The sequence below is a fragment of the Drosophila rhopaloa genome, unplaced genomic scaffold, assembly GCF_018152115.1.
Source record: "Drosophila rhopaloa isolate 14029-0021.01 unplaced genomic scaffold, ASM1815211v1 contig_163, whole genome shotgun sequence".
NCBI classification, from domain to species: domain Eukaryota; kingdom Metazoa; phylum Arthropoda; class Insecta; order Diptera; family Drosophilidae; genus Drosophila; species Drosophila rhopaloa.
The window spans coordinates 9,827,996-9,851,987 of record NW_025335043.1 but is presented as its reverse complement, the minus strand read 5'-3'; the positions used below and the strand labels follow the sequence as shown (position 1 = coordinate 9,851,987).

The following is a 23,992-nucleotide window of genomic DNA, read 5'->3' as shown; positions in this document are numbered from 1 at the left end:
TCTGAGTGGTATATTTTAACTGTCAAACTATCGATTTTTTTGACAGCCTAGTTTTTCGATATCTAGATAGTACCACCAATGCGGCAGCACTCTGTCCATCTCTACCGGCGCATATAGAAGAGAACGAAATTTTAATTTCACCGAATTGAGGTAATTAAAAATACAATAACTGTGCTGCAAGCATGTGCTGGTTTATCTAAAAGTACCATTCGAAAAGGGTTTCCCATGTGTGTTCGCTTCCATGTTGGATAGGCACGCGAAAAGTGCGTCTAAATTTGCAGGGTAAAAATCGATAGAGAAAAGCGAAAGAAAAAATGGAGGGGGCGCTTCTTTTCGACATGACGTGACTAAGACCACTTTGCCTATTACAGCTATAAACAGGCTATTACGGGGAAAGCACATATAAATTCCCGAATAAGTCCGCATAAATATTGACAGTAGTTGGATAGGAAAGTAAAGTTAAGAGCTAACGTAAGTAGCGCACACAACGTGGGGCTCCTCAAATGCAAATTGTGAACCACAAAAAACAGATTGACAACAAATTCGATTTCCGTATAATTGCAGCACACCGACGACAATGGCCAATAACAACTACGCCGGGTTCAACTACGGCGGCACCCAGTACAATACGGGTCAGGTCTCGTACCCGGCAGTAACCAATGCCACCTACGCGAACGCTGCCGCCTATCAGAACGCCGCTGTGGCCGCCGGACAGGGTGGTTATGGTGGAGCAGCTGGGGCAGGCGGTGGCTACGGCGACTACCGAAATGCCATGCAATCGTACGATGCCACCAAGACATTCTATCAGCAATCGTCGGCCAGCTACAACGCCTCCGGTTCGACAGCCTCGGTCAGCAAGACACACTATTCGGCGCCACCCGTCAAGAATCAGGTGAAAGGCAAGATGGACAAGTCTAATGGTGGACCAAAGCCGCCGAGCTCGGCTGCTCCGTCGGGCAACAATTACAGCGGCTATGATACGGCCCTCTACAATGCAGCTAGCATGTACGTGGCGCAGCAGCATCAGGGCAATCCCAACCAGAAGCCAAATGGCGGTGCCAATAACTGGTATCAGCGGAAGATGGGGCCAACCATTCCGGGGGCTCCGGCTTTGAGGGGTATGCGTCCGAAAGCGCCACCACGCCCCCAGCAGTTGCACTACTGCGAGGTGTGTAAGATCTCGTGCGCCGGACCGCAGACCTATCGGGAACATCTGGAGGGGCAGAAGCACAAGAAGCGCGAAGCCTCGCTGAAAATGTCCGCGAGTGCCACTAGTACCACCCAGAACAGGGGCAACAACTACCACTGCGAGCTGTGCGATGTGACCTGCACTGGCACGGATGCATATGCCGCCCATGTGCGCGGCGCCAAGCATCAGAAGGTGGTGAAGCTGCACCAGAAGTTGGGCAAGCCTATTCCCTCGGAGGAGCCCAAGAAGATGGGCAAGATCAATTTTGTCCCCGCCGCTGCTGGGGCTGGTGGATCAGCAGGAGCTGCTAGCGCCGCCAAGACTGATGGCGGTTCAAACGATAGCGATGCAGCCGGAGATCTCGATGATAACCTAGACGATTCACTGGGAGAAAACACGGACAACATTAAGCCGGTGGGCGGCGAGTATATCGAAGAGGTAAAGGACGAGGAGGGCAAGATACTGAGCTTCAATTGCAAGCTTTGCGACTGTAAGTTCAACGACCCCAATGCCAAAGAGATGCACATGAAGGGCCGCCGCCATCGGTTGCAGTACAAGCGCAAGGTGCAGCCCGATCTGGTGGTGGACTTCAAGCCCACTCCTCGTCAGCGCCGCCTGGCCGAGGCCCGTGCCAACCGGGCTATGATGTCCTCGCACCGTGGTGGTGACGACCACGATGGCAACTACTGGGAGGAGCAGCGGAACCGCCAATACAACGAAGAGTATGACTACAACAGCTGGATGTCGCGCAGTTTCGGAGGTGAGTTCATACACAATAATCCTTGGGGTGGCTTAATGCACCAGTTTAAACCACCCCTTTGTGACAAAAATAGCATCATTGCCAAGTGAAATCATAAATATTTTATAAACCCTTTCTCACCACAACGAGATGTCATCAATTGCGTAATAACATTTCAGGACGTTAATCGCAAATTATTAATTTCGATTCAGTTGAGATTTAATCATAAGCGAAACGTTTTTAAAACAAATTAGTCATATCTAGTTTAAATTCAATTGCAAATTTTAAAGGTTTTATAAACCCCCATTAATAACTTAATTAAAATTACTTAATAAAACTATATGACTCCAAGTAGTTTTATTAAGCAATTATTCTAAGCACATTTTAAGCACATTAATAACTTAATTAAAATTACTTAATAAAACTATATGACTCCAAGTAGTTTTATTAAGCAATTATTCTAAGCACATTTTTCAAAAATATCATTTTAGGTGCTCAGCGCTTTGGTCGCATGGGCAATGGACCGCCGCCACACTTCGGAATGATGCCCGGCGGAAATGTACGCCGACCGGAGAGCAGCGACGATCGCCATGCCATTGCGCGTCACGCCGAGATCTATCCCAAGGAGGAGGAGCTGCAGACGATCCAGCGCATTGTCTCACACACCGAGCGTGCCCTCAAACTGGTCTCTGATTCCTTGGCCGAGCAGCCCAGCGATGCCGGAGCGGCTAATAAGAAGGACAAGACCGACAAGCCTTCCGAGAAGGATGGGCGTGACAACCAGATCTTTTCGTTCCACAAGGACGCCGACAATGGTGGCAATGTGGTGCGCATTCTGAAGGGAGTGATGCGCGTGGGCTACCTAGCCAAGGGGCTACTGCTCCACGGTGACAACGCCGTCGAGTTAGTCGTTCTCTGCGCTGAGAAGCCGACGGCTGGTCTGTTGCAGCGTGTGGCCAACGTGCTGCCCGACAAACTCAAGGAGGTGGCAGGTAAGTGAGATGAGGCAGCTGCCATGGTAGTCCTTGCATAGCACTATTCTTAAATGACATTTCGGTTGTCCTATTGAGAGGAACAGATGAAAACTTTTTCCAGAGAAATGGCTTGAGTGAAAAATGCGGCTTAAAAGCATCACTGAATCAAAACAAAAAAAATAAATAAACACGTTCTAAGCTTGGCCAATTTCACTCTGACCAGCGCAGGTGAATTTGGCCAAATGGAAGCGGCTTAAACTAGTCAAATAAAACTAACAAAAAACGATTTTCGGAGCGCTAAAGATGCAAGATGAACGCAACTCACGATCCGTTCACATTCGCTATTTATTACGTTCACGTTCGACGGGCAATTTGTGTGGAAAAAGTCAGCAAAATAAATCAAATTTAATTAAATAAAATTATTGTACATATAAACTAGGACAACTAGAGTTGAGCCCTGTTGTTGCGGTGGATATAGATTGCCACGCCCGCCAAACCGCGCCCAACGCCCCAGTCAACATAGCAACTAATTGCGAATAAAAACGTATTTGCCGTTTTCAGCTTCTCTTTCTGCAGGATAAGTTTCGTGCCTCGAGCCTTAGCCTAGAAGCTCTGTGAGTCTAGAGTCTAAAGTGTGTGTCGTTCAGTTAGCCGTCTGTAGCCGTAGCTCAGCCCTCCCAGGTTGCTCCTCCTCCCGCTCGGCTGTTGCTGCTCTCTGCTCTGCTCCACTCCGCTCCACAAGCACAACCAACCAGCAACCACCAGCAGCGGATCGTCACGGTAACAAGCGCGGACTCGGAGCCACAAGTCAGCCAGCCTCCTGCAGTCTAATGTGGTGTCCTTGATGAACAATCAAACCAAACTCTTAACCAACTGAAATTCGAACCAAAGGAATATATTTATACAAAGTTTGCGCGTTCGATTCCGATTCTGATTCCGGATTAAACTTTGTGTAAATAAAGTCCTTTGATGGCCTGGCCAAGAAGTTGAACAACACAACAACACGCCTAGAAGCAATGCGATTGATCCACACACGAGACGCGATTGCCAATGCAAATGCAAGTGCTTGAGCCAAAATTGCAGCGCCGATGTGGCGCCTCATCTCTCACTCGAAAACAAGCAAATATATTTATACTCTATAATCTCGTATACATATATATGTCCAAGCGGCCGAATTGTGTGTATCAAGCTTGATTGTCAAATAGCAAATATATATAAATGCAAAAACAAAATTGCGAGCGAAATTTGAGTTGTGCACGGTGAATGGAGAATACTGAACGAGACGTCTGGTCAAAGTTAACCGCAGCCATAAATTTCGTTCAATATTTTAATGCAAACTAACCAACAAAACAAACAATTCAAGTCGAAATTCAGTAAAATACAGAAGTGCGCGCTCTAAGTGGAATTGCAACGGGTGGATGACGCCGAGTCCGAGTCTCGAGCTTGCAATTCCGTTTACGAGACCCGAAACGGAGATACCGATCCCAGCACGCAAGTCGAACGAATCTCCTGTTTGCTGGGAGACGAGCGAATACGAGGATCGTGGGAAGAAACAAACATTATTCGTGCTTTTCATACCGTGCATCAAGTCCCATTTGAACAATTGTTGCTAATCACTATTTTACAATGTATTACGTGAATTTTGCGGGCCCACACTGGAATTTTATTTCACCCACAATGTTTGTCTCTTTTTCCAAGTCGAATCTAGTATTTCAATTTTTTTGAGCTCCCTTAAAGGCGCCATTGTGACATTTTCTACTTTTGCTTTCTCGATTTCAGGCGACATTCAGGTCAATTATCGCGTTGAGGTCAACGCCGAGGATGCCGCATTAATCGTGCTCGACGAGGCTGTTTCGGTTAAGATTACACTCACTTCCCCTTTGCTGCGCGATACCAATCCAGGAGAGGTTTCCACCAGCGAAGATAACGAAAGCGATGTCGAATTCTTGGCTCGTGAGCCTTGTCTGCGTGTAAGTAGCCCAATGAAAAAACCTTTCTAACACTGAGTCTGTAGATTTTCTAACTAAAAATAAATATTCTCTGTAGGCTTTGGCTGATTTGCGCCACGCGAAGTGGTTCCAGGCTCGGGCCACTGGCCTGCAGTCGTGCGTTATGGTTATTCGCATCCTCCGGGATCTGTGTCAGCGCGTAGCCTCCTGGCAGGCGCTGCCTCAGTGGTCCTTGGAACTGCTCGTGGAGAAGGTGATCTCGTCGGCTGGCTTTCCAATCTCACCCGGCGACTGTATGCGCCGCATTATGGAGGCTCTTTCGTCTGGCTTCTTGATCAACGGACCCGGCTTGCTGGATCCCTGCGAGAAGGACCCGACCGACGCTCTGCTCGATTTGACCAAACAGGAACGCGAGGATCTCACTGTGTCGGCACAGCTGTTCCTGCGCTACATTGCCTTCCGCCAGATCTACAAGGTGCTTGGCATGGAGCCGCTGCCGGCCATGAAGTTTCCCATGCGTCCGTGGCGAGTCAACCGCAAGCGGCGCAGGTCATCGGGCAAGGCAGGAGGCACCCCCGGCGGGGAGACCGAGTCCAATGATATCGACGAGACAGGCTCTGACGAGAAGGTGGCCAAGAAGGAGGGCGCCTAGATGGCCGAAATAGTTTATATACACCTAGTTGGCTACTAATATTACAATTTCTCTCAAGATAAACAGGCGTCCAAGCGTCATTTAACTATAACCAACTCTTATCTCTCCACGAGTATTTAAACCAATTTGGGGTAAAAGGCAGGAGAGTTGCATGTGCAACATTTTTCCCGATTGGCGATTAGAGAACCCCCCTATACAGAAAACTTTAACTTACTATATTTAGCGGATCATGCAACTTGTATTTTTTTTAGCATTAGTGCAACGGAAGCAAATGTAATCAGTTAAGATGTTAACATCTTGGTTCTCACAAATCACACCAATACAATATATACATACATCCATACAAGAATGAAACGGATTTTAATAAAACGTAATGAACAACTATAATCATCAAAATTGGTTATTTTTTGAGGACCAATGTTATTTCTAATATATGTATTTTTATGGGACTTAAAATATAAATTCTGAGCAATGCTTATACGAAGTTGTTCCACTTCGAGCAGCTTTTCTTGTCTGGTGGCATACTTTCTGCAGGACGTTTTAAGGGTCTCGATACTTTGCTCCTAGAATTATTAAACATTTTCTCGGTGAGTTCTTGCTTTGCAGCTTCGATTTTCAGTGGTCCTGTAGAAGATTTGTTTGTACTCTCATCCACATAGTTGGCCCACTTATTTGTTGTCTTCTGAGGCGAAGTGTTTTCCTGTTTTGTGGGGCTGTTTTCCTTCTGCTCCAACTGTTGCTGGGCTGAAATAAATAAATTCTCCTCCAGTTCTTCCTCCATCATTCCACGCTCCAAGTTTAGTTGTTGAACCTTTGCCCGGCATTCTGGTCCTGATCCCCGGAAAAACTCCTTGATCATGTCCTGCTTTTGGCGGCAAATTTTGCATTCCCATTTCTTCGCCTTTTTTACCAAGTCCACCTAAATAAACAAGTATATATGAGGACTGGATTTTAATTGAGTAATTTGTTTACTTACTTGATACATTTTGCATTGCATGCATTGTAAAACACGAATTTGTTGGGACATTTTTGAATCGGCAGTAAACCAAATAAACAAAATAGACTTACAAACCAGGGATGGATAATCCAAAAATATGGAACCAGAACTATTTTTAATATATCAAATAAAATTAATAAATTACAACTATATTATATATTCAAAACATACATATAAATCAAGTTTAAAACTAACATTTTAATAAATGTGTTAAAAAACACATGTACCAAATTACCAGGGACTACTGGTTTCGGTTTAAAAGGAACCAGTCGGAAATAAGGCGCTCTTCATCCCTCGTGCAAAACATAAACAAACTTATAGCGTTTACTCATTGCGACTGGCAGTTTTTAAAAATGCGTTTGGTAAGTCATCTTGCCAATAAAATGAAACGGAAGTGACTCTCGACTTTGCAGTACTGCCTCAGCGGGGACCTGGCCAAGCCATGTTACATCATTACCTTCAAGGGCCTTCGGATAATGCTGGATTGCGGGCTCACGGAGCAGACGGTGCTGAACTTCCTGCCACTGCCCTTCGTTCAGTCCTTAAAATGGTCCAATCTGCCCAACTTTGTGCCCAGCCGGGATCACGATCCCCAGATGGATGGCGAGCTGAAGGACTGCTGCGGAAGGGTGTTTGTGGACTCCACGCCGGAGTTTAATCTGCCGATGGACAAAATGCTGGACTTTAGCGAGGTGGATGTAATACTTATCTCGAATTATCTAAATATGCTGGCCTTGCCGTACATCACGGAGAACACGGGGTTCAAGGGCAAAGTCTATGCCACGGAGCCAACACTGCAGATCGGCCGGTTTTTCCTGGAGGAGCTGGTGGACTATATTGAAGTGTCGCCCAAGGCTTGCACGGCGCGGCTGTGGAAGGAGAAGCTTCATTTGCTGCCCAGTCCCTTGAGCGAAGCCTTCCGGGCCAAGAAGTGGCGCACTATCTTCAGTCTTAAGGACGTCCAGGGCAGTCTGTCCAAGGTGACCATCATGGGCTACGACGAGAAACTGGACATTCTGGGAGCCTTTATCGCCACTCCTGTGAGCTCCGGCTATTGTTTGGGGTCCAGCAACTGGGTGCTGAGCACGGCGCACGAAAAGATATGCTACGTGAGCGGGTCCTCCACGCTGACCACGCATCCGCGGCCTATTAATCAGTCGGCGTTGAAGCATGCCGATGTGCTCATCATGACCGGATTAACGCAGGCTCCGACGGTCAATCCTGACACCAAGCTGGGCGAACTTTGCATGAATGTGGCATTGACAATCCGGAACAATGGATCCGCTTTGATTCCCTGTTATCCATCGGGGGTTGTGTATGACCTCTTCGAGTGTCTCACCCAGAATCTGGAAAACGCAGGACTCAACAATGTGCCCATGTTTTTCATTTCCCCAGTGGCAGACAGCTCCTTGGCCTATTCCAACATCCTGGCCGAGTGGCTCAGTTCGGCGAAGCAAAATAAAGTATATCTTCCAGACGATCCTTTCCCTCATGCCTTTTACCTTCGCAACAACAAGTTGAAGCATTATAACCATGTGTTTTCCGAGGGCTTTAGCAAGGACTTTCGGCAGGTAGGTTTAACATATTAAGAAATAAGATTCAGTGTTGTTAATTAAACTCTTTTGCAGCCCTGTGTGGTCTTCTGTGGGCATCCAAGCCTGCGCTTTGGCGATGCCGTGCACTTCATCGAGATGTGGGGCAACAATCCCAATAACTCCATCATATTCACAGAGCCGGACTTTCCTTATTTGCAAGTATTAGCGCCTTTTCAGCCACTGGCTATGAAGGCATTTTACTGCCCCATCGATACCTCTTTGAATTATCAGCAGGCTAATAAGCTCATTAAGGAGTTGAAGCCAAACGTGCTGGTCATTCCAGAGGCATATACAAAGCCACATCCCTCAGCCCCTAATCTGTTCATAGAACAGCCGGATAAGAAAATAATAACGTTCAAGTGTGGCGAGATTATACGATTGCCGTTGAAACGGAAGCTGGACCGTATTTACATCACCTCGGAGCTGGCACAAAAGATATCGCCGCGGGAAGTGGCTGCAGGCGTTACTTTCTCCACGCTGACGGGAGTTCTGCAAGTGAAGGACAAGGTGCACTGCATCCAGCCATGTGCGGACAGCATTAAAGAAGAGACCAGCTCGAGTACCAGCGCTCCGACGAAGGAAGACGTGCTGAAGAACGTCAAGTACGAGTACGGTAGCATCGATGTGGAGGCTGTGATGAAGCGGCTGACTCAGGATGGCTTCTCAAACATCAAGTTGGACCGCACTGGTGGCGCTCTGACTCTGAACCTTGTCAACGAGGACACGGTTATCAAATTCGAGGACAACGAGACGCACATTATCTGCGGTGGAAAGCCAACCACTCGTCTCAAACTACGGGACACCATCATGAAGTGCTTACAGAGTTTTTAAAAACATAAATATATTCCTTACACCTAGAAAACAACAAAACTTAATGCTTTACATTCATTATCGCAGAACAACGTTGACAGGTCTCCAGCTCGCAATCCTCGTCCAGACTAAATCGACGACAACGTGGACACAACGATGTCTGTAGTGTGGTTATGGCTATATCCAGCTCGTTATCATCGGACTGTATAAGTGTAACAGACCCCACTTGCAGTAACTCACATAACTCTGAATTTCTTAAAGTTTCTCCAAGAGTGGGGTGAAGTTCTAGCAGTAGCTCCAACTGGCTGCCTTTACGTCCTTTAATGGTCACAGCCAAATGCCAAGTATTTACCTCTCCAGCCTGCTGGTTGATGAGACGTTTCACATCGAGCGCCGCGTTAACCAGCTCAGTGGCTTTTGTGTCCTGCCATTCTGGTTTAGCACGAACACTCTGCTCATGGAAAGCTGCACCCGTGGCATCGTAATAGCTCCAGCTCTCCTCCACTAGGAAGGGAACAATGGGCCATAAGCTTTTGCAGAGTTGCTGATAGCAGTGGGTAAGCGTCTGACGAATGGCAAGCAATTCTTGATCGTCACCGCAGTAAAGACGATCCTTAATGAGATGCACATAGATGGCGGACACCTGATTGGCAAGGAAGTTTTGAACACAGGCCACTACGCGATTGTACTCATAGCCTTTGTAAAGATTCTCAACCTACAAAAGAATGAAAATATTATTTATAATAAGAGGATTTAATTAATCTCCTACCTCAGACTCAAATTCAACCAACTGGCTTAGCAAATAGCGGTTTAAAAAGCTCTTATCGGAAGTTTTTAACAGCTGTTCATTTGATTGTTTCTCTCCAATTACACCGTTTAGATATCTAAGGGTTCCACGGATCTTGCTCAGATTCTCAGCTGCCTGCTGCAGCAATTTGTCGCTGACCGTAATTGACATGTGCTGGGTTCCATGGGAGGCCACCCACCACCGCAGGGCATCTGTTCCATATTTTTTGGTTATCTGCTTGGGTGAGATGACATTTCCCAATGATTTGGACATCTTGTAGCCCTTTTCATCCACTGTAAATCCATGTACAAAGACGGCCCTTTAGGAGATGCACATTAAAAGAGTGTTTCCTTAGTTTTCTTAAAACTTTACTCACTTGTAGGGTGCACAACCTCGAGCAGCAATGCTCATTAGCAGGGAAGATTGAAACCAGCCGGTGAATTGGTCATAACCCTCCAAATACAAATCGGCTATTTTATCCTTCTTCAGCACTGCAGACCATGTGCTGCCAGAGTCGAACCAGATGTCCAAAATATCACTTCCCTTGACGAGATCTTTAGTTTCGTATCCCAGCTCGCTGAGTATATTAGGGGGTACCATTTCCTCCACCGACTTAGTCCACCAAAAATCCATGGATCCCTCCTGGCGCAACAGATTGCAGAGGTGTTCTATTAAAGCGGAATTAATTACCACTTTTCCAGTCTGCCGACTATAGAGAACGGGAATGGGAACACCCCACGCCCGCTGCCTGGAGATGCACCAGTAGGGTCGCTTCTGGAGCTGGGTAAGCAATGCCTTCTTGCTAGCCTCCGCATTGCTGCTGGGATAGATCTCCACGCTCTCCAGTGCCTCAGAGGCAGGCGCCTTTAGCTTCTCTGTATTGATGAACCACTGATCGCTAGCCCTAATTATTACAGGCTGCTTTGTGCGCCAGTCTATGGGATAGGAATGTTCCAGCTTGGCGGAGTGCACTACATCCTTTGCGATGTGCTCTAAGACAAGAGGGTTTCCCTGCTCCAGCACCGATTGTCCGCGTAGAAAATTGGGAGCTTCCTTCGTATAATTGCCGTCCTCGTTTACTAAGCATTTCACGGGTATTTTTTTGGTTAGACTAACCAGGAAATCCTCTGGTCCATGGGCAGGAGCAGTGTGCACCAAGCCCGTACCCTTGCTATCCTGTACATGACTAGCGTCGAAGAAAGGCAGATTAGACTGTTCTTTGTCTATTGGATGTTTATAAGTGAAGTTGCTCAAGGAGTTGCCACTCACATTCTGGACTATCTCACATTTGAGCTGTGTATTGGCTTCAAAGACTGCCAAGAGAGCTGAGGCAATGAGATATAGCTCATCCGGATGATTGTGATCCGATAACCTGACCAAAACGTATTCCAAAGAGGCATTGTAGCAAATGGCTTGATTACTCGGCAGTGTCCAGGGAGTTGTAGTCCACACCAGGGCATATATCTGCTTATCCTTGGCTTCTACATTCAACCCATTGGGATTTAGAGCAAATCTCAAATATACCGACGGACTTATGTGGTTCGGATCATATTCCAGCTCCGCCTCCGCCAGGGCTGTCCTAAAGGAACATTCTATTACATTGCTTATGCGTTAATAGTCTTCCCAACTTACCTGGAAGAAGGTGACCAGTAAACTGGCTTCAAATCACGATATACAAGTCCTCTCTCGTAAAGATTGTGGAACATTTGCAATTGATTGACAATAAACTCCGGCTGAATAGTCATATATATATCATCCTTCTGCCAGTTGGCCAATATGCCCCAGCTCCTGAACTCCTCCTTCTGCGATTTAATGGCCTCCAAGGCAAAAGCGCGAGCTGCAGACGATTGTAAGGGATTATAAATGAATCTCTATTCCAAGGAAGCACTCACATTTCTGCCGGATCTCCAGAGCATTCTGTCCCGGAGCGGTGCTAGTGGCCTTCAGTTCAATGGGCAAGCCATGGCAATCCCAGCCGGGAATGTAGTTTACCTGCTGACCATGTGCCACCCGCTGGCGCAGAGTGATGTCCTTTAGGATCTTATTGACGGCGTGGCCCATGTGGAGCTGTCCATTGGCGTAGGGAGGTCCATCGTGAAGCACAAAGGTGGGTGGTCCCTTCTCCGCAAGTCGCTGCTCCTGGTGTTGATACGAAACAGCAATCTTATTCTGCAAGATGTAAAACATAGGTAACTTATGATTTGGTAACTTCACATATTCAACTTACCTCCAAAACCAGACGCTCCTGTTCCTCGCGTTTGGCTGCTGTCAGACGATTGGGAAACTTGGTCTTCGGCAGATTGATAGTGTCTGTGTATTTTTTTGCATCTTTTTTAGCCGCTTTCAGTGAATATAAGCGATTTCCGATGCGAAAATTTAGAATCCGTAGCATTTTGTAGTCGAAGAAGAAGACATAAACGTAACAGCCGGCAAAGTGGAAAACATATGTTCATGTGGAACGTAAGCACTGTTTACACTGCACTATCATGTGGACTGTAAGTTCAAAAATTATTAGAAAATTTGAATTAAATGAAATACATTTTTAACGGTCTCAAGTCTTCTGACTTCGAGGGAAAATCTGTTGGTTCTCTCTGAATTTATAAAAATAACTACAAATTAATCTGACATCTGTATAACATAGCATGTGAAATTTATTAAGGAATCAATTTGTACCAAATTCTTCAGTTACGGATGTAGTTTCCCCAAGGAAATTAGTTTTAACCCTCAAATCGCATTGAAAAGTAAAAAAAATTGGGACCACATTTTTTTTGTTCAATTAAATTTTAATATGATTTGTTTATGAGTAAATTATTATTTGTATTTGTAAAATTACAAATCCTAACATTCTTAAAAATAATTAGTAAACTAAATCTTAGAAGTTTACTAATAAATCCCATTTTCGGTAAAACGGCGTCTTCAAATTCACTTATTTTTCTTTTCCGGATCTTTTGGCTTGTCATCCTTAGCCTCCTTTTTAGCCTCTCCTTTCGGAGGTTCCTCCTTCTTGCCCTTTTCTGGCTTGGCCTCCTTCTTGCCCTCTTCTGGCTTGGCCTCCTTCTTGTCCTTATCGTCCTTCTTGTCCTTATCGTCCTTCTTGGCCTCACCCTCCTTGGCCTTCGGCGGCGGTTCATCACCAGACATGCTGGCGGCCAGTTGGGTGGCCTTGGCCAGCACCTCTTCTGCATCGCCGACCATGTAAAAGGCGATCTCCGGGATGTCATCGTACTCTCCATTTAGAAGCCGCTTAAAGCCATCAACGCACTTCTCTACGGGTACCAGCTTCCCCGGATGTCCAGTGAAGATTTCGGCCACTTGGAATGGCTGCGAGAGAAAGCGCTGCATCTTGCGAGCCCTGGCCACGGTCAGCTTATCATCCTCGGACAGCTCATCCATTCCCAGGATGGCGATGATGTCCTGCAGCGACTTATAGGCCTGCAGGGTCTTCTGAACAGCTCGGGCCACGTTGTAGTGCTCTTCGCCCACAACATCGGGATCCAGGATTCGGGACGAAGAGTCCAATGGGTCCACAGCGGGATAAATACCCAATTCGGCAATGGGACGGGACAGCACGGTGGTGGCATCCAAATGCGAAAAGGTAGCCGCCGGAGCAGGATCACTGAGATCATCGGCGGGCACGTAGACAGCCTGAACGGAAGTGATGGAACCATTGCGGGTGCTGGTGATCCGCTCCTGCATGGTGCCCATGTCAGTTCCCAAAGTCGGCTGATAGCCCACCGCCGAGGGAATGCGTCCAAGTAAGGCCGACACCTCCGATCCCGCCTGGGTGAATCGGAAAATGTTATCTATAAAGAGCAGCACATCCTGCCCGTCAACGTCGCGGAAATACTCAGCGATGGTCAATCCGGTAAGGACCACGCGGGAACGAGCGCCTGGTGGCTCGTTCATCTGGCCAAAGACCAGCACCACCTTCGAGCTATCATCCTCCAAGGATATAACCTTTGACTCAATCATTTCGTGGTACAGATCATTTCCCTCACGGGTGCGCTCTCCTGCACCCACAAACACGGAGTAACCGCCATGGGATTTGGCTATGTTGTTGATCAGCTCCATGATGAGCACCGTCTTGCCCACTCCGGCGCCACCAAACAGACCAATCTTGCCGCCCTTGACATAAGGAGCAAGCAGATCAATCACCTTGATACCTGTGACCAGGATCTCAGGCTTCACGCTCAGATCAGTGAGCTCCGGAGCTTCGTTGTGGATAAAGGAGTAGTATTCCGACTTGATTTCACCGCGATCGTCGATAGGATCGCCCACCACGTTCAGGATGCGTCCCAGGACAGACTTGCCCACCGCCACACGGATGGGGTAACCAGTGTCGACAACCCTCTGACCACGTCGGAGACCCTCCGTGGAGTCCATGGCCACACAACGTACGATGTTGTTGCCCAGATGGTGGAAAACCTAAGCACAGAAAAAATGTAAGTTATATTTTATCTGAATTATGTGCATTGTAATTAATATACTCCCAAAATTAAATGCCATTTCTCATTTCAATCTTAAAATAATTCTTAAATTCATTAAATACGCGATTATTAATGAATAATATGAAAAACATTTTTAAAAATGATATTCCTATTTTACAAAGGTACAATCAGAATAATCAGTTCAATTGAAAAATTATTCATTATATGTAAAATGTACATATGTATGTATATACAAGTATAATCATAAATTAAATTAAGCTTTAAAAACCATTTTTGGTAATTTTTTTTATAAATGAGAGTTAATTATAATTTTACAAGTCTGGTGACTTACCTCCAGCACCAGGTTATCAATGGGTGAGTCCAGCACCTTGAGGGCATTAAGCACCTCCGGCACTTCCTCCTCGAAGTACACATCGATGACGGGACCAATGACGGCGTGGATAATACCCTTGCGACCCTTACTCTCCAGTTCTTTCCCCTTTCCTTTGTCGCCCGACTCGTCGTCCTCACATTCATCCTTCTGCTTGACCAGCTCGGTGTCCGTCTTGCATTCGTCCTTCGGCTCGGGCTCGCATTCATCGCTCGACTTGTCTTTGTCCTTATCATCCCACAGGGCCAAGGATGCGTGCAAGGAGCGGGCGTGGTTGGGAAACTGCCCAAAATTACCCAAGAATCTTCCACCCGGACCACCATTTGCCTGACTAATCTTTAGGCCAAACCTTGCACACGCTGCCATGGTTTTCGTATTTCAGAAAAAGCTGAGGCAATTCAATTGGTCTAGACGACTTACCTGTAGCCATTTTAGCCCATGCCACCAACATTTTTCTTAAGTTTTTTTTTTCTTTAGCTCCTTAAACGTCTTCGCTGCAAATTAATTTTGCTGGTAATGGCAGCTTTATTTGACAGATGTCATAGCCTACTACCGTGACTTTCAAATTATCCTAGGGATTTTCTATGGGTTGTCACCTATTGTACTGCAATTGTATTCCCTTTCCAACACTTGTCTTTAGATTGCCACTTTAAATATAAAAAAAAAACAATAAAATATTTATTTATGTTTTCTGATGTAACCCCAAATTTTCGAAAAATGGCTTTGCAGAAAAGTGTGAAAAAACTGCACTTCTAGGCTCATAACTTTTCTTACAGACATCCGATTTCAAAGTGGCATACTTTTAGATGATTGTGGTTATATTCTCTAAAAATCTGTGTTTTCAGCTTGGTTTGTATTTTGGAGTCGATTTTCGTCATTTTAATGATGCTTTTCGAAAAATGGCTTTGCAGAAAAGTGGCCCAAAACCTGCACTTTTAAGCCCATAACTTTTCTTACAGACATCCGATCTCAAAGTGGCATACTTCTAAATGATTGTGGTTTTATTCTCTAAAAATCTGAGTTTTCAGTTTGTTTTGTATTTTGTGGTCGATTTTCCGTCATTTTAATGATGTTAGTCCTTTTCAAATTTTCGAAAAATGGCTTTGCAGAAAAGTCTCCTAAAACATGCACTTCTAAGCCCATAACTTTTCTTACAGACATCCGATTTCAAAGTGGCATACTTCTAAATGATTGTGGTTGAATTCTCTAAAAATCTGCGTTTTCAGTTTGTTTTGTATTTTGGGGTCGATTTTCCGTCATTTTAATGATGTTACCCCTTTCCAAATTTTCAAAAAATGGCTTTGCAGAAAAGTGGCCCAAAACCTGCACTTCTAAGCCCTTAACTTTTCTTACAGCCATCCGATCTCAAAGTGGCATACTTCTAAATGATTGTGGTTTTATTCTCTAAAAATCTGAGTTTTCAGTTTGCTTTGTACTTTGGGGTCAATTTTCCGTCATTTTAATGATTTTACCCCTTTCCAAATTTTTGAAAAATGGTTTTTCAGAAAAGTGTCAAAAAACTGCACTTCTAGGCTTATAGCTTTTCTTAAAGACATCCGATTTCAAGGTAGCATACTTTAAAATGACTGAGGTTTAATTCTCTAAAAATCTGTGTTTTTAACTTGGTTTGTCATTTTTATGATGTAAACGCATTCTTCAGACAGTTTCCCTTTTAGCCATTTTTAAGGGTTGGCTATGTTGGTTACCAAGGCTACCCATAACCAAGTCCTAAAACCAAAACAGGAGTGTTTGCAAGCTCACAGAGAATGGACGTTTTATCGCATTACAGCTCTCCCGTGGTTGAATTTTTGGCTACCCAGCCGCTGGAGAAACAATACGCCCTGGTGGACAACTGCACGGGCACTGATCCACCGCCTCCAAGCAAAGATGCCACCACGGGAACGCAGGAGAAGGTGCATGCAGCCACACAAACAGAGCAAAAAGTGGTTAGCAGCAAGGATGTGGAATACGATGAGAGGGCTTTGGCCAAGTGGTTGCGTCAAATATGTCCAATGGTTGAGCGGGAGCTGATGAATCCCACTCCGCTGATGGAAGACCTCGCCATGAGCCAGTGCCGCTTGGAGGAGGAGTTGCAGGTTTACACCTACCAAAAGTTGGCCATGGGAGGAGCGGAGAACTCGCAGGGACTGGCCATCTGGCTGTGTGTTCACACCAATAATGCTCCTGTTCTCGTGGCCACCACGGTGGCTCCCCATGATGACTGGTGTGAGCATGTGGATCAGCAGCTTAAGCTCTTTGTCCCACAAAGGATGTCCAATGGAAACTTTGTGATTTTTTCTGAAGAAAAAACGTTGCCATTGAAATCCTGCCTGCGAAGTCTATGCACAAATCCTTTTAACAAGAACATGTTTGCGGGTTCTACAATGGATGGTGAGCTCTTCATCTGGCTATACGAACAGGCGAGGGGTTCCGATTCCAGCGTGGAGATCAAGCAGCTTCACAGTGTGTCCTCAACCCAGGGAGCAGCTGTGGCTCTCGACTGGCCGAGGGAACAGCTACTGATGGCCTGTTATGCCAATGGCAGCGTTCGCCAGTGGGATTTGAGCAGGCAGATGACACTGGATTGGGAGTGAGTGAGCCTGGTACATTTGAAATAGAACAACAATACTGATTTATTTCACTAGGTATTCCCTTCCCGCCACGGTTACTTCAGAGCCCACGGCTATGGTGGCACTGGGACTCGATGATTTTGTACTCGGCACCAATGATGGTAGCGTTTTCCGCTGCTGGAGCACCGGTCGCCAAGCTGCAGCCACTAAGCAGATCCAATTGTTGGCCCTACGACGACATCGTTTCATGGTGTCCACGCTGCTCCGAACGGAGATGGGAGGCAACCAATTCGTCCTCAGTTGCGATCTCAGTGGACAGGCCTTCTACCACGATATGCGAATTGTGGATGAGGTTAGTAGATGGCAAAAGGTTATCCTATCACGTTTGTACATTTACTCTAATACCAAACAGGATATGGCTCAGTTAATAGTGCAGATCCCATTGCCCTTTAAGAACGTCATCGCCTGCAGTCGGGATGGCAATATCATCTACTGCCCAGCCAATGATGGAGCACTAGAGGTACACAGGGTGAGCGATGGAGCCCATGCCCACGTCAAGGGAGGATTGCGTGGCAAAGGAAGTCTCATTCGAAGCAGCGACAATGGGTAAGTTAAATATACATGAAATAAGAAAATTCAAATATTGCTTAAAAACTACCCTTACAGCCGCTGGTTAATAGCTGGCATCTATGGCGATGAGTTCCAGATTTTCTACGTCGTGTATTAAAGAGTCACATTTAATTTCGTTCTCAGTTTTGAAATAATCGCTTATATTTGCATGACTGCTTATGTTAATATGTACGGTTTCATCTTCTCTTAGGGTTGCTATTTACACGAGTTTATTTTAAAATTTCTCAGATCTCTAACAAATACCACATGTAAATATAGACTATATATTGTATAAACAAGAGTTTCTTTGTGAAGAATTTCGAACAAAATGCATAAAAACTTAAAGCCATTTCGACAATATTGCGTAAAAATAAGACTGATTTTCTCCGGGGGATCTCGTTAAAACGGCGCAATTCTCAAGCGATTCACAAAATAAAATGTACTTTATATCAACTTCTAATCATTCCATAGTTTACACTCTTCATTAGGCTCGAGGTGGACATATAAAAGTAACATGTGGTGTGTAGAAAAAGTGTTATAATGACATAATTACAAAATGGCAATAAATGAATACACATCTTTTATAACCATTTGCCTAGAGTAAAATAAATTATGCAATTAACATTAACGAGATATACGATATATAAATATATAATAGAACTGCACACAATTTTGCTAAATCTCTCACGTTCGAACGTCCGATCCTAACTGTCCTAATCACGCGTTTCCACTCTTATCCACTTCAGTCCATTCTGCATCCACACGTTCAACTTTTCACTTAAGCTTAGATTGCAATCTGCATTTTGCACATATCAAATATTGTTGTTTGCGATAGTTCACATAATAATAACTAGAAGCAGCGCTCGCCCAGCTTCTGATTGGCTGATGAACTCAGTTGAAGAGCACTGTATTGGGGTCTTCGTTATCCATCTGCTTCACATGACGCAGCACATCTTTCTTGGTAATTACTCCGAGTAGGCGACTGTAATGGAACATAGTTTATAGTACTTACTCCATGTTTATCGACTTATTGTTAAAAACTCACCCGTTATGTGTTACTAATGTTTGTCGCAGACCCAGCTTGCGGAACATGTCCACTACCGTTTCCATTGGCGTTTGATCCGTCACTGTTATCGGCGCCATGTCTAGGATCTTCTTTAGTTTAAGCGGCTGGGGTCCCAGATTTTGAATGGGCTGGGTCGACGTGAATAATACTATGGAGCTGCTGCTGATGCCCTCGATCAGGCGTTTGCCATTGCCTAAAAAATATGGTATTTAAGGATCGAAAATAAGGATCGAGCTAAGTACAACTCACCTATAGCCAAGTTAAGATCTCTGCGCAGCACAAAGCCCACCAAATATTGATTCTCTCGGGACACCACTACAGGATAGCCATTGTGTTCGGTTTCTTTAAGCAGGTTCTCCACATCGTCCACCGTCATGGAGTCTTGTGTGATGACATTTAAAGTTTCATTGCGCCTGAAAGAGTTTTTATTAGTTAATTTAGAAAATAAAACCATATTTATGTACTTACTTTGGCTGCATCACATCTGCGGCCAGTGTTGTGTGCGCAAACTCTTCTTTGCTGTCTAGGAACGGATAACCATTCAGCGCTATGTGCGCATCGTAGATGCCTTGCCTGCCCAGAGCATCGCCCACCCACTTGGAGGCCATGGCAGCTGCCATCAGTGGCACAATATATCGTACTCCGCCTGTCAGCTCGAACATGATCACCACCAGGGAAACGGTCATGCGAGTGACACCACCCAATACAGCTGCTGCTCCCACCACCGCATACAGTCCTGGAGTAATGAGATTGCTGTCCGCACATTCGCCCGTAAAGAACCAGATGTTGGGATAGCTGTAGGCAAATTGCTCCACGCCAATGCCCACGATGCGACCCATGATGGCGCCCAGCAGCAGGGACGGAATAAAAAGGCCAGCCGGCACTTTCATGCCAAACGTAAAGATGGTCAGGGCCAGTTTTAGAATAAAGGTAAGCATCAGCAGCCAAATGGAACTGTAGACACCCGGACCTGGCTCTGTGACTTCAATGATACTGTTGCCCATCGTTATGTTCATGCGCTTGTACTCGCTAAAAGAAAATAGTTAAAAATAGTTAGAATTTTTATAAAAATAGCAATGGTTATTTTGAAAACTCACCACAATGGGTTGGTTACATCGCCGGGAGAGCACTTGCTGACCAACAGGAATATTAACTCGTTCATGTTCATGCGGGTAAAGGGATTGGGGTAGCAAATGATGCCAGTGACCAGGGTGACAAAGAGCACCTCCATGACGGGATACTGGCCCAGCTTGCTGAACTTCCTGTAGCGGCACCACCACAAATTGGCCTTGATGAAGAATGTTCCAATTACACCCTAATGGTAAAATCATGTCAATAAAATATTTTGATTTATAATTACATTTGACTTACCCCCATTATTCCCAGGAATACAAAAGGAATGAGTTCGAAGAATATCCAGGGCTTATTGTACTCAACGAAAAAGAGCACGGAATGCTCGTTACCAAAAGGAGTCAGCGAGCGAAGGACGAATGCGGCAATCAGTGCACAAAAGAAGGAGCGCCACAATGTCTTTAGCGGAAAGTAGTAGGAAACTTCCTCCAGGGAGAACAAAACTCCACCAATCGGTGCGCCAAAAGCCACAGAAACACCTGCCGCTGCTGCTGCCGATAGAATCTCACGCTTCTTGGCCTCATTCCGACCATATTTGGGGAATACGTGCGAGAATATATTGCCAATGCAGCTGGCAATATGAACCATTGGTCCTTCCTTGCCCAGAGTCAGGCCAGCGGACACGGACAGCATCAGGCCCACCGATTTGATCAGCAGCGTCCATTTGCCCAGGTAGCCGCGTATAATAAAGCCCGACAAGATGGTCTTGATCTCCGGAATACCCGAACCGCAGGCATACGGTGCAAACATTCGCACCAGAGATGCGCTGAGCGACGCGAATAACAAGGCCCACAGCACATACCAGATGTAGGCGACGATATATGGTCCGGTGCCATTACGATCCAGGCCAAAGATCTCTGGCCAGGTTTTCCACTGTAATAAAAAGCTGTATAATTGGTTTACTTATATAAATTATTATTGCACTCACCGTCGAACAGTTCCCTTCTTCGAAAACCGACTGCTTCGCCGGATAGCAACATTGCTCGCGATTAAACCAAAAGGCAGGTGGACAAATGCCATGCTTCAGATCCGACATCCAACTGGCTCCAATGTCTACCATGCCCGCCACACAGCCCGCGGCAATACCGACAAGCAAAACGCATAGCCAGCCAGATCCGGCATCAATGGACCCCTGAAAGAAGAAGATTGATTAGTCAAAGTTTTCTTTTAAAACATATTCGATTTTTTACCTTTATAAGATCCCACAAGGAGTCCTGCCGTTTCTTGACTATGTAGCGATGTCGCATTCGGTCACGAGCAATGTCCCGCTGCCAGTCGATGGTGTGGAAATCTTCGTACTGCCCAATGCCAGGAATATCATCTTGTACATCCGAGGAACCGTAGAAGGATAGTGCTCCTAAGGCAATAAACATGAGAATAGTAAGCATTTATGTTCTGACACTGAAAGCTCTGAGTCATATTGTCTAGATTGAGTGGCATTAAACTTTTAATTTAAATGGTTTTGATGTCAAAGTCCACTGAGGAACAGAGCTTCCCAGTTATAACCATATGCCCTGAAACTCTGAGTATTTTAATCGTGTTGCATTCCTATTTTGATACTACACACATGAATGTGTGTCTATTCTTTTCTTGAATGGCATTTGAGTGATTGTTTATTATTGGTAATAATAGTATTTTTCGACACGCAGATTATTTTATAAACATACATAGCTTATTCGTAATCATCGTAAACAGAATTTTTTTCGAGCTTGAGCTTCTATAAAGTTTAATATTTCTATTGATATTGATCGTTTTAGCGTGGCGTTAACATCATAATTTCCATGCGATTGAAATGATCATCGCATATGCGAATTGGTATTTACCCAACAAACACAATGAATTTAATGTTCATTCCGATTAATAACTTTTAATGGAAGTGCCAGCTGGCTCTTTGGACTATTCTGTGATTATTTTTTTCTAAATTAGCATCACGTGTGCAAACTATAGGCTTGTGTTGGTGCTTATTTGCCATATATCAATAATTTAACTTGAATCCAAGCAGTGCCGCCACAATTATGCATATGTGTCTGTATGCTAATGATCGTACGTATTAATTGAATTGCCTAGAGAGCGAGTACAGCAGTGTGCCACGCCACCGACGAGGTAAGGTGACGTCGCCTCACTCATATGATCATGATCTTGATTAACACCACAGACAGTGGATGCTTTACGCAATGGATATCTCTGAACTCACCGTCCATGGGATCGCCGAAGGCACTGTGAGTTGGCACATGCTGGTGGTGCATTGTCCGCTGATTGTGATGATTGCCGCCGCCGATTGAGTGTCCGAAATCTCGTTCGGTGTCCGATTCGGTTGCCGTTTCCCGGTGATAGCCGCTACTGCTTCCTCTTCCGCCGCCGCCGATCACGTCGCCCGGACTGGAGCGCGGTGTGATGTCGATCATGTCCTCGTCGTCGGTGCCCGTCGCCGTCAGCGAGGTAGTCAGTTTGGAGTGCTGGGCCAGCGGGTGGTCACGAAAAGCTCCGTCGATGTCGCCGTCGCCGCCCGTTCCGTTCGTATGTCCGTTGGACTGGAAAGAGCGAAAATGACAAAAAGCTATAAGATACGGTTTGACTATTTGGAGAGGTTGGAAAGCGCTTTGTTTACGCATTAAGTCTGATAAGATTAAGATCTCGGACAAATCGAGCTCGGTAATAATTATTCATACATATGTGTTTAATTCTATATCGTAGAACTACATTTGGCAACATTTCCGCCCCCTTATGCCAGATGTTGCTGGGTAGTTTCGAATAGAGAAACAAGCCAATCACAAAAAAAGCCCTTTATCTTGTAGTTTAAAAATAAATTTGAAACTATGCAAGATAATTGTAATTAGAATGAAAAGCAGCGGATATCCTGAAGAATTTGATTCATGAAACCAAACAGTTCGTTTAAAAACCTTAACTTTTAATATACCAAAAAGATTTTGTAATTTAGATCGTATATGTTTTTAAATCGCATATAAAAACATATATATATTTTTTTGAAGTTTCATAAATGATAACTTTTATTATTATATGTCTGAATATTTAATATTTTTTTCTTTAATAGAAAACCTGGCCGCTCCTATGAAGGAAGCGCTATACTTAGATGGGTATCTTTATTTAGGAAGCACTTCCAACAATTTAAACGTAAATTAAACAAGAATATTAATTTTTATACTGTGCACATTTAAATACAGATGTACCAGAACGTATTTTCCACCATATTTATCTAAAATTAACTCGTATTTCATGTTTCCCAACCGACATTTATTGTGGTGCGTAAGTAGGTAGGTGATTGGGGGAAATCCAATCCCCTTGGGCTTATCACGAACGGCGTACCTTTTTCATCACCGTTTGGTAGGCGGTTATGTAGCTGTTGCCCTCCGCGGCAGCCTCCCTGCTGCCCTTCAACGGAAACTTTTCCATGGCTCAATCCAGCACTACGTGAGTAATTCTCTAGCTATCCAAAATTTCTTGTTTTGTACTGTCTTTTCCGTCGCAGTCGAGTAGAGCAGCACGTCACTAAATACAAACACACACAAACTGTTGTTCGTGGGGCGAATCGAATCACTTTCTTTCCATTTCACTCGGTTCGCGGGAGTAGTTGATCGATCTCAGTGGCATTGAGATGGCTCGAACAGGTATTTGAACGATTATATAGTACACATAACATTGGTAAAGTGCTTACTTTGTGTGCGAATATTTTATTTGCAAAAATCAGAAATTCAGTATGACCAGAGCGGGAAGGAAACGAAATATTGATGTATCGAAAAAGGGACGATTGTGAATATATTCGATAGCAAGCCAGCTGTACTAATCGACCGTTAAAATAAATTATGAATTTTCAGGCATATTCCTATTTATATACATTAAATTTTACAAATTAATTTTGATTAGATATTTCAATATAAACATACAAAATATAATAGTCCCCCATTCACTTTCTGTCAATTTCAAATCAAATAAAATATTTGCTGAGCATTCGTTTTGCTATAGAAAGTAAAAATAAAGTTCAAATCAATTCATACTATTACATATACTTTTATTGATGAGAGGTGTGGAAAATTGATTTAATTATATTAGCAAATCACAATTTTAGTTGATTATATTGTTTCGGTGTT

The 23,992-nt window shown here is 44.7% G+C and overlaps 7 protein-coding genes across 10 annotated transcripts; 3 read left to right on the top strand and 4 right to left on the bottom strand.

The window, feature by feature from the left end:
* Nucleotides 1-77: 77 nt before the first annotated feature.
* LOC108048001 (zinc finger RNA-binding protein) lies at nucleotides 78-5,890 on the top strand. Of its 3 annotated transcripts, XM_017128448.2 has the most exons (6): nucleotides 95-150; nucleotides 372-471; nucleotides 565-1,949; nucleotides 2,420-2,920; nucleotides 4,682-4,872; nucleotides 4,949-5,890. In XM_017128448.2, the coding sequence occupies exons 3-6, from the start codon at nucleotides 578-580 to the stop codon at nucleotides 5,501-5,503; spliced, it is 2,619 nt and encodes an 872-aa protein (XP_016983937.1). In that variant the 5' UTR covers nucleotides 95-150; nucleotides 372-471; nucleotides 565-577; the 3' UTR covers nucleotides 5,504-5,890. The 3 variants fall into 3 exon arrangements, 2 of the variants coding, with proteins under 2 accessions (XP_016983936.1, XP_016983937.1); XM_017128447.2 differs by lacking the exon at nucleotides 372-471 and having other exon boundaries at nucleotides 78-150; XR_006417469.1 differs by lacking the exons at nucleotides 95-150; nucleotides 4,949-5,890 and adding an exon at nucleotides 3,464-3,682 and having other exon boundaries at nucleotides 373-471; nucleotides 4,682-4,790.
* Nucleotides 5,845-6,585, bottom strand: LOC108048003 (MRN complex-interacting protein). The gene is made up of 2 exons (XM_017128450.2): nucleotides 6,480-6,585; nucleotides 5,845-6,422 (listed from the first exon to the last, which is right to left on the bottom strand). Exons 1-2 carry the CDS (start codon nucleotides 6,528-6,530, stop codon nucleotides 5,979-5,981), a joined length of 495 nt encoding a protein of 164 aa, XP_016983939.2. The 5' UTR covers nucleotides 6,531-6,585; the 3' UTR covers nucleotides 5,845-5,978.
* A 171-nt stretch (nucleotides 6,586-6,756) lies between these two features.
* LOC108048002 (integrator complex subunit 9) lies at nucleotides 6,757-8,965 on the top strand. Its single transcript, XM_017128449.2, has 3 exons — nucleotides 6,757-6,862; nucleotides 6,914-8,071; nucleotides 8,129-8,965. The coding sequence occupies exons 1-3, from the start codon at nucleotides 6,854-6,856 to the stop codon at nucleotides 8,924-8,926; spliced, it is 1,965 nt and encodes a 654-aa protein (XP_016983938.1). The 5' UTR covers nucleotides 6,757-6,853; the 3' UTR covers nucleotides 8,927-8,965.
* Nucleotides 8,920-12,088, bottom strand: LOC108048000 (isoleucine--tRNA ligase, mitochondrial). Its single transcript, XM_017128446.2, has 6 exons — nucleotides 11,920-12,088; nucleotides 11,585-11,861; nucleotides 11,325-11,529; nucleotides 10,069-11,271; nucleotides 9,675-10,011; nucleotides 8,920-9,620 (listed from the first exon to the last, which is right to left on the bottom strand). The coding sequence occupies exons 1-6, from the start codon at nucleotides 12,082-12,084 to the stop codon at nucleotides 8,967-8,969; spliced, it is 2,841 nt and encodes a 946-aa protein (XP_016983935.2). The 5' UTR covers nucleotides 12,085-12,088; the 3' UTR covers nucleotides 8,920-8,966.
* A 380-nt stretch (nucleotides 12,089-12,468) lies between these two features.
* LOC108047996 (ATP synthase subunit beta, mitochondrial) lies at nucleotides 12,469-15,042 on the bottom strand. The gene is made up of 3 exons (XM_017128441.2): nucleotides 14,931-15,042; nucleotides 14,472-14,869; nucleotides 12,469-14,117 (listed from the first exon to the last, which is right to left on the bottom strand). The coding sequence occupies exons 1-3, from the start codon at nucleotides 14,959-14,961 to the stop codon at nucleotides 12,615-12,617; spliced, it is 1,932 nt and encodes a 643-aa protein (XP_016983930.1). The 5' UTR covers nucleotides 14,962-15,042; the 3' UTR covers nucleotides 12,469-12,614.
* Nucleotides 15,043-16,276: 1,234 nt separating this feature from the next.
* LOC108048006 lies at nucleotides 16,277-17,817 on the top strand. Its single transcript, XM_017128453.2, has 4 exons — nucleotides 16,277-17,100; nucleotides 17,156-17,432; nucleotides 17,493-17,686; nucleotides 17,747-17,817. Exons 1-4 carry the CDS (start codon nucleotides 16,277-16,279, stop codon nucleotides 17,805-17,807), a joined length of 1,356 nt encoding a protein of 451 aa, XP_016983942.2. The 3' UTR covers nucleotides 17,808-17,817.
* Nucleotides 17,818-17,821: 4 nt separating this feature from the next.
* Nucleotides 17,822-23,617, bottom strand: LOC108048005 (H(+)/Cl(-) exchange transporter 5). Of its 2 annotated transcripts, none has more exons than XM_017128451.2 (10): nucleotides 23,211-23,617; nucleotides 22,081-22,417; nucleotides 21,077-21,243; nucleotides 20,815-21,018; nucleotides 20,127-20,759; nucleotides 19,853-20,070; nucleotides 19,224-19,784; nucleotides 19,005-19,168; nucleotides 18,735-18,948; nucleotides 17,822-18,671 (listed from the first exon to the last, which is right to left on the bottom strand). In XM_017128451.2, exons 1-10 carry the CDS (start codon nucleotides 23,295-23,297, stop codon nucleotides 18,581-18,583), a joined length of 2,676 nt encoding a protein of 891 aa, XP_016983940.1. In that variant the 5' UTR covers nucleotides 23,298-23,617; the 3' UTR covers nucleotides 17,822-18,580. The 2 variants fall into 2 exon arrangements, with proteins under 2 accessions (XP_016983940.1, XP_016983941.1); XM_017128452.2 differs by having other exon boundaries at nucleotides 23,560-23,578.
* Nucleotides 23,618-23,992: the final 375 nt, after the last annotated feature.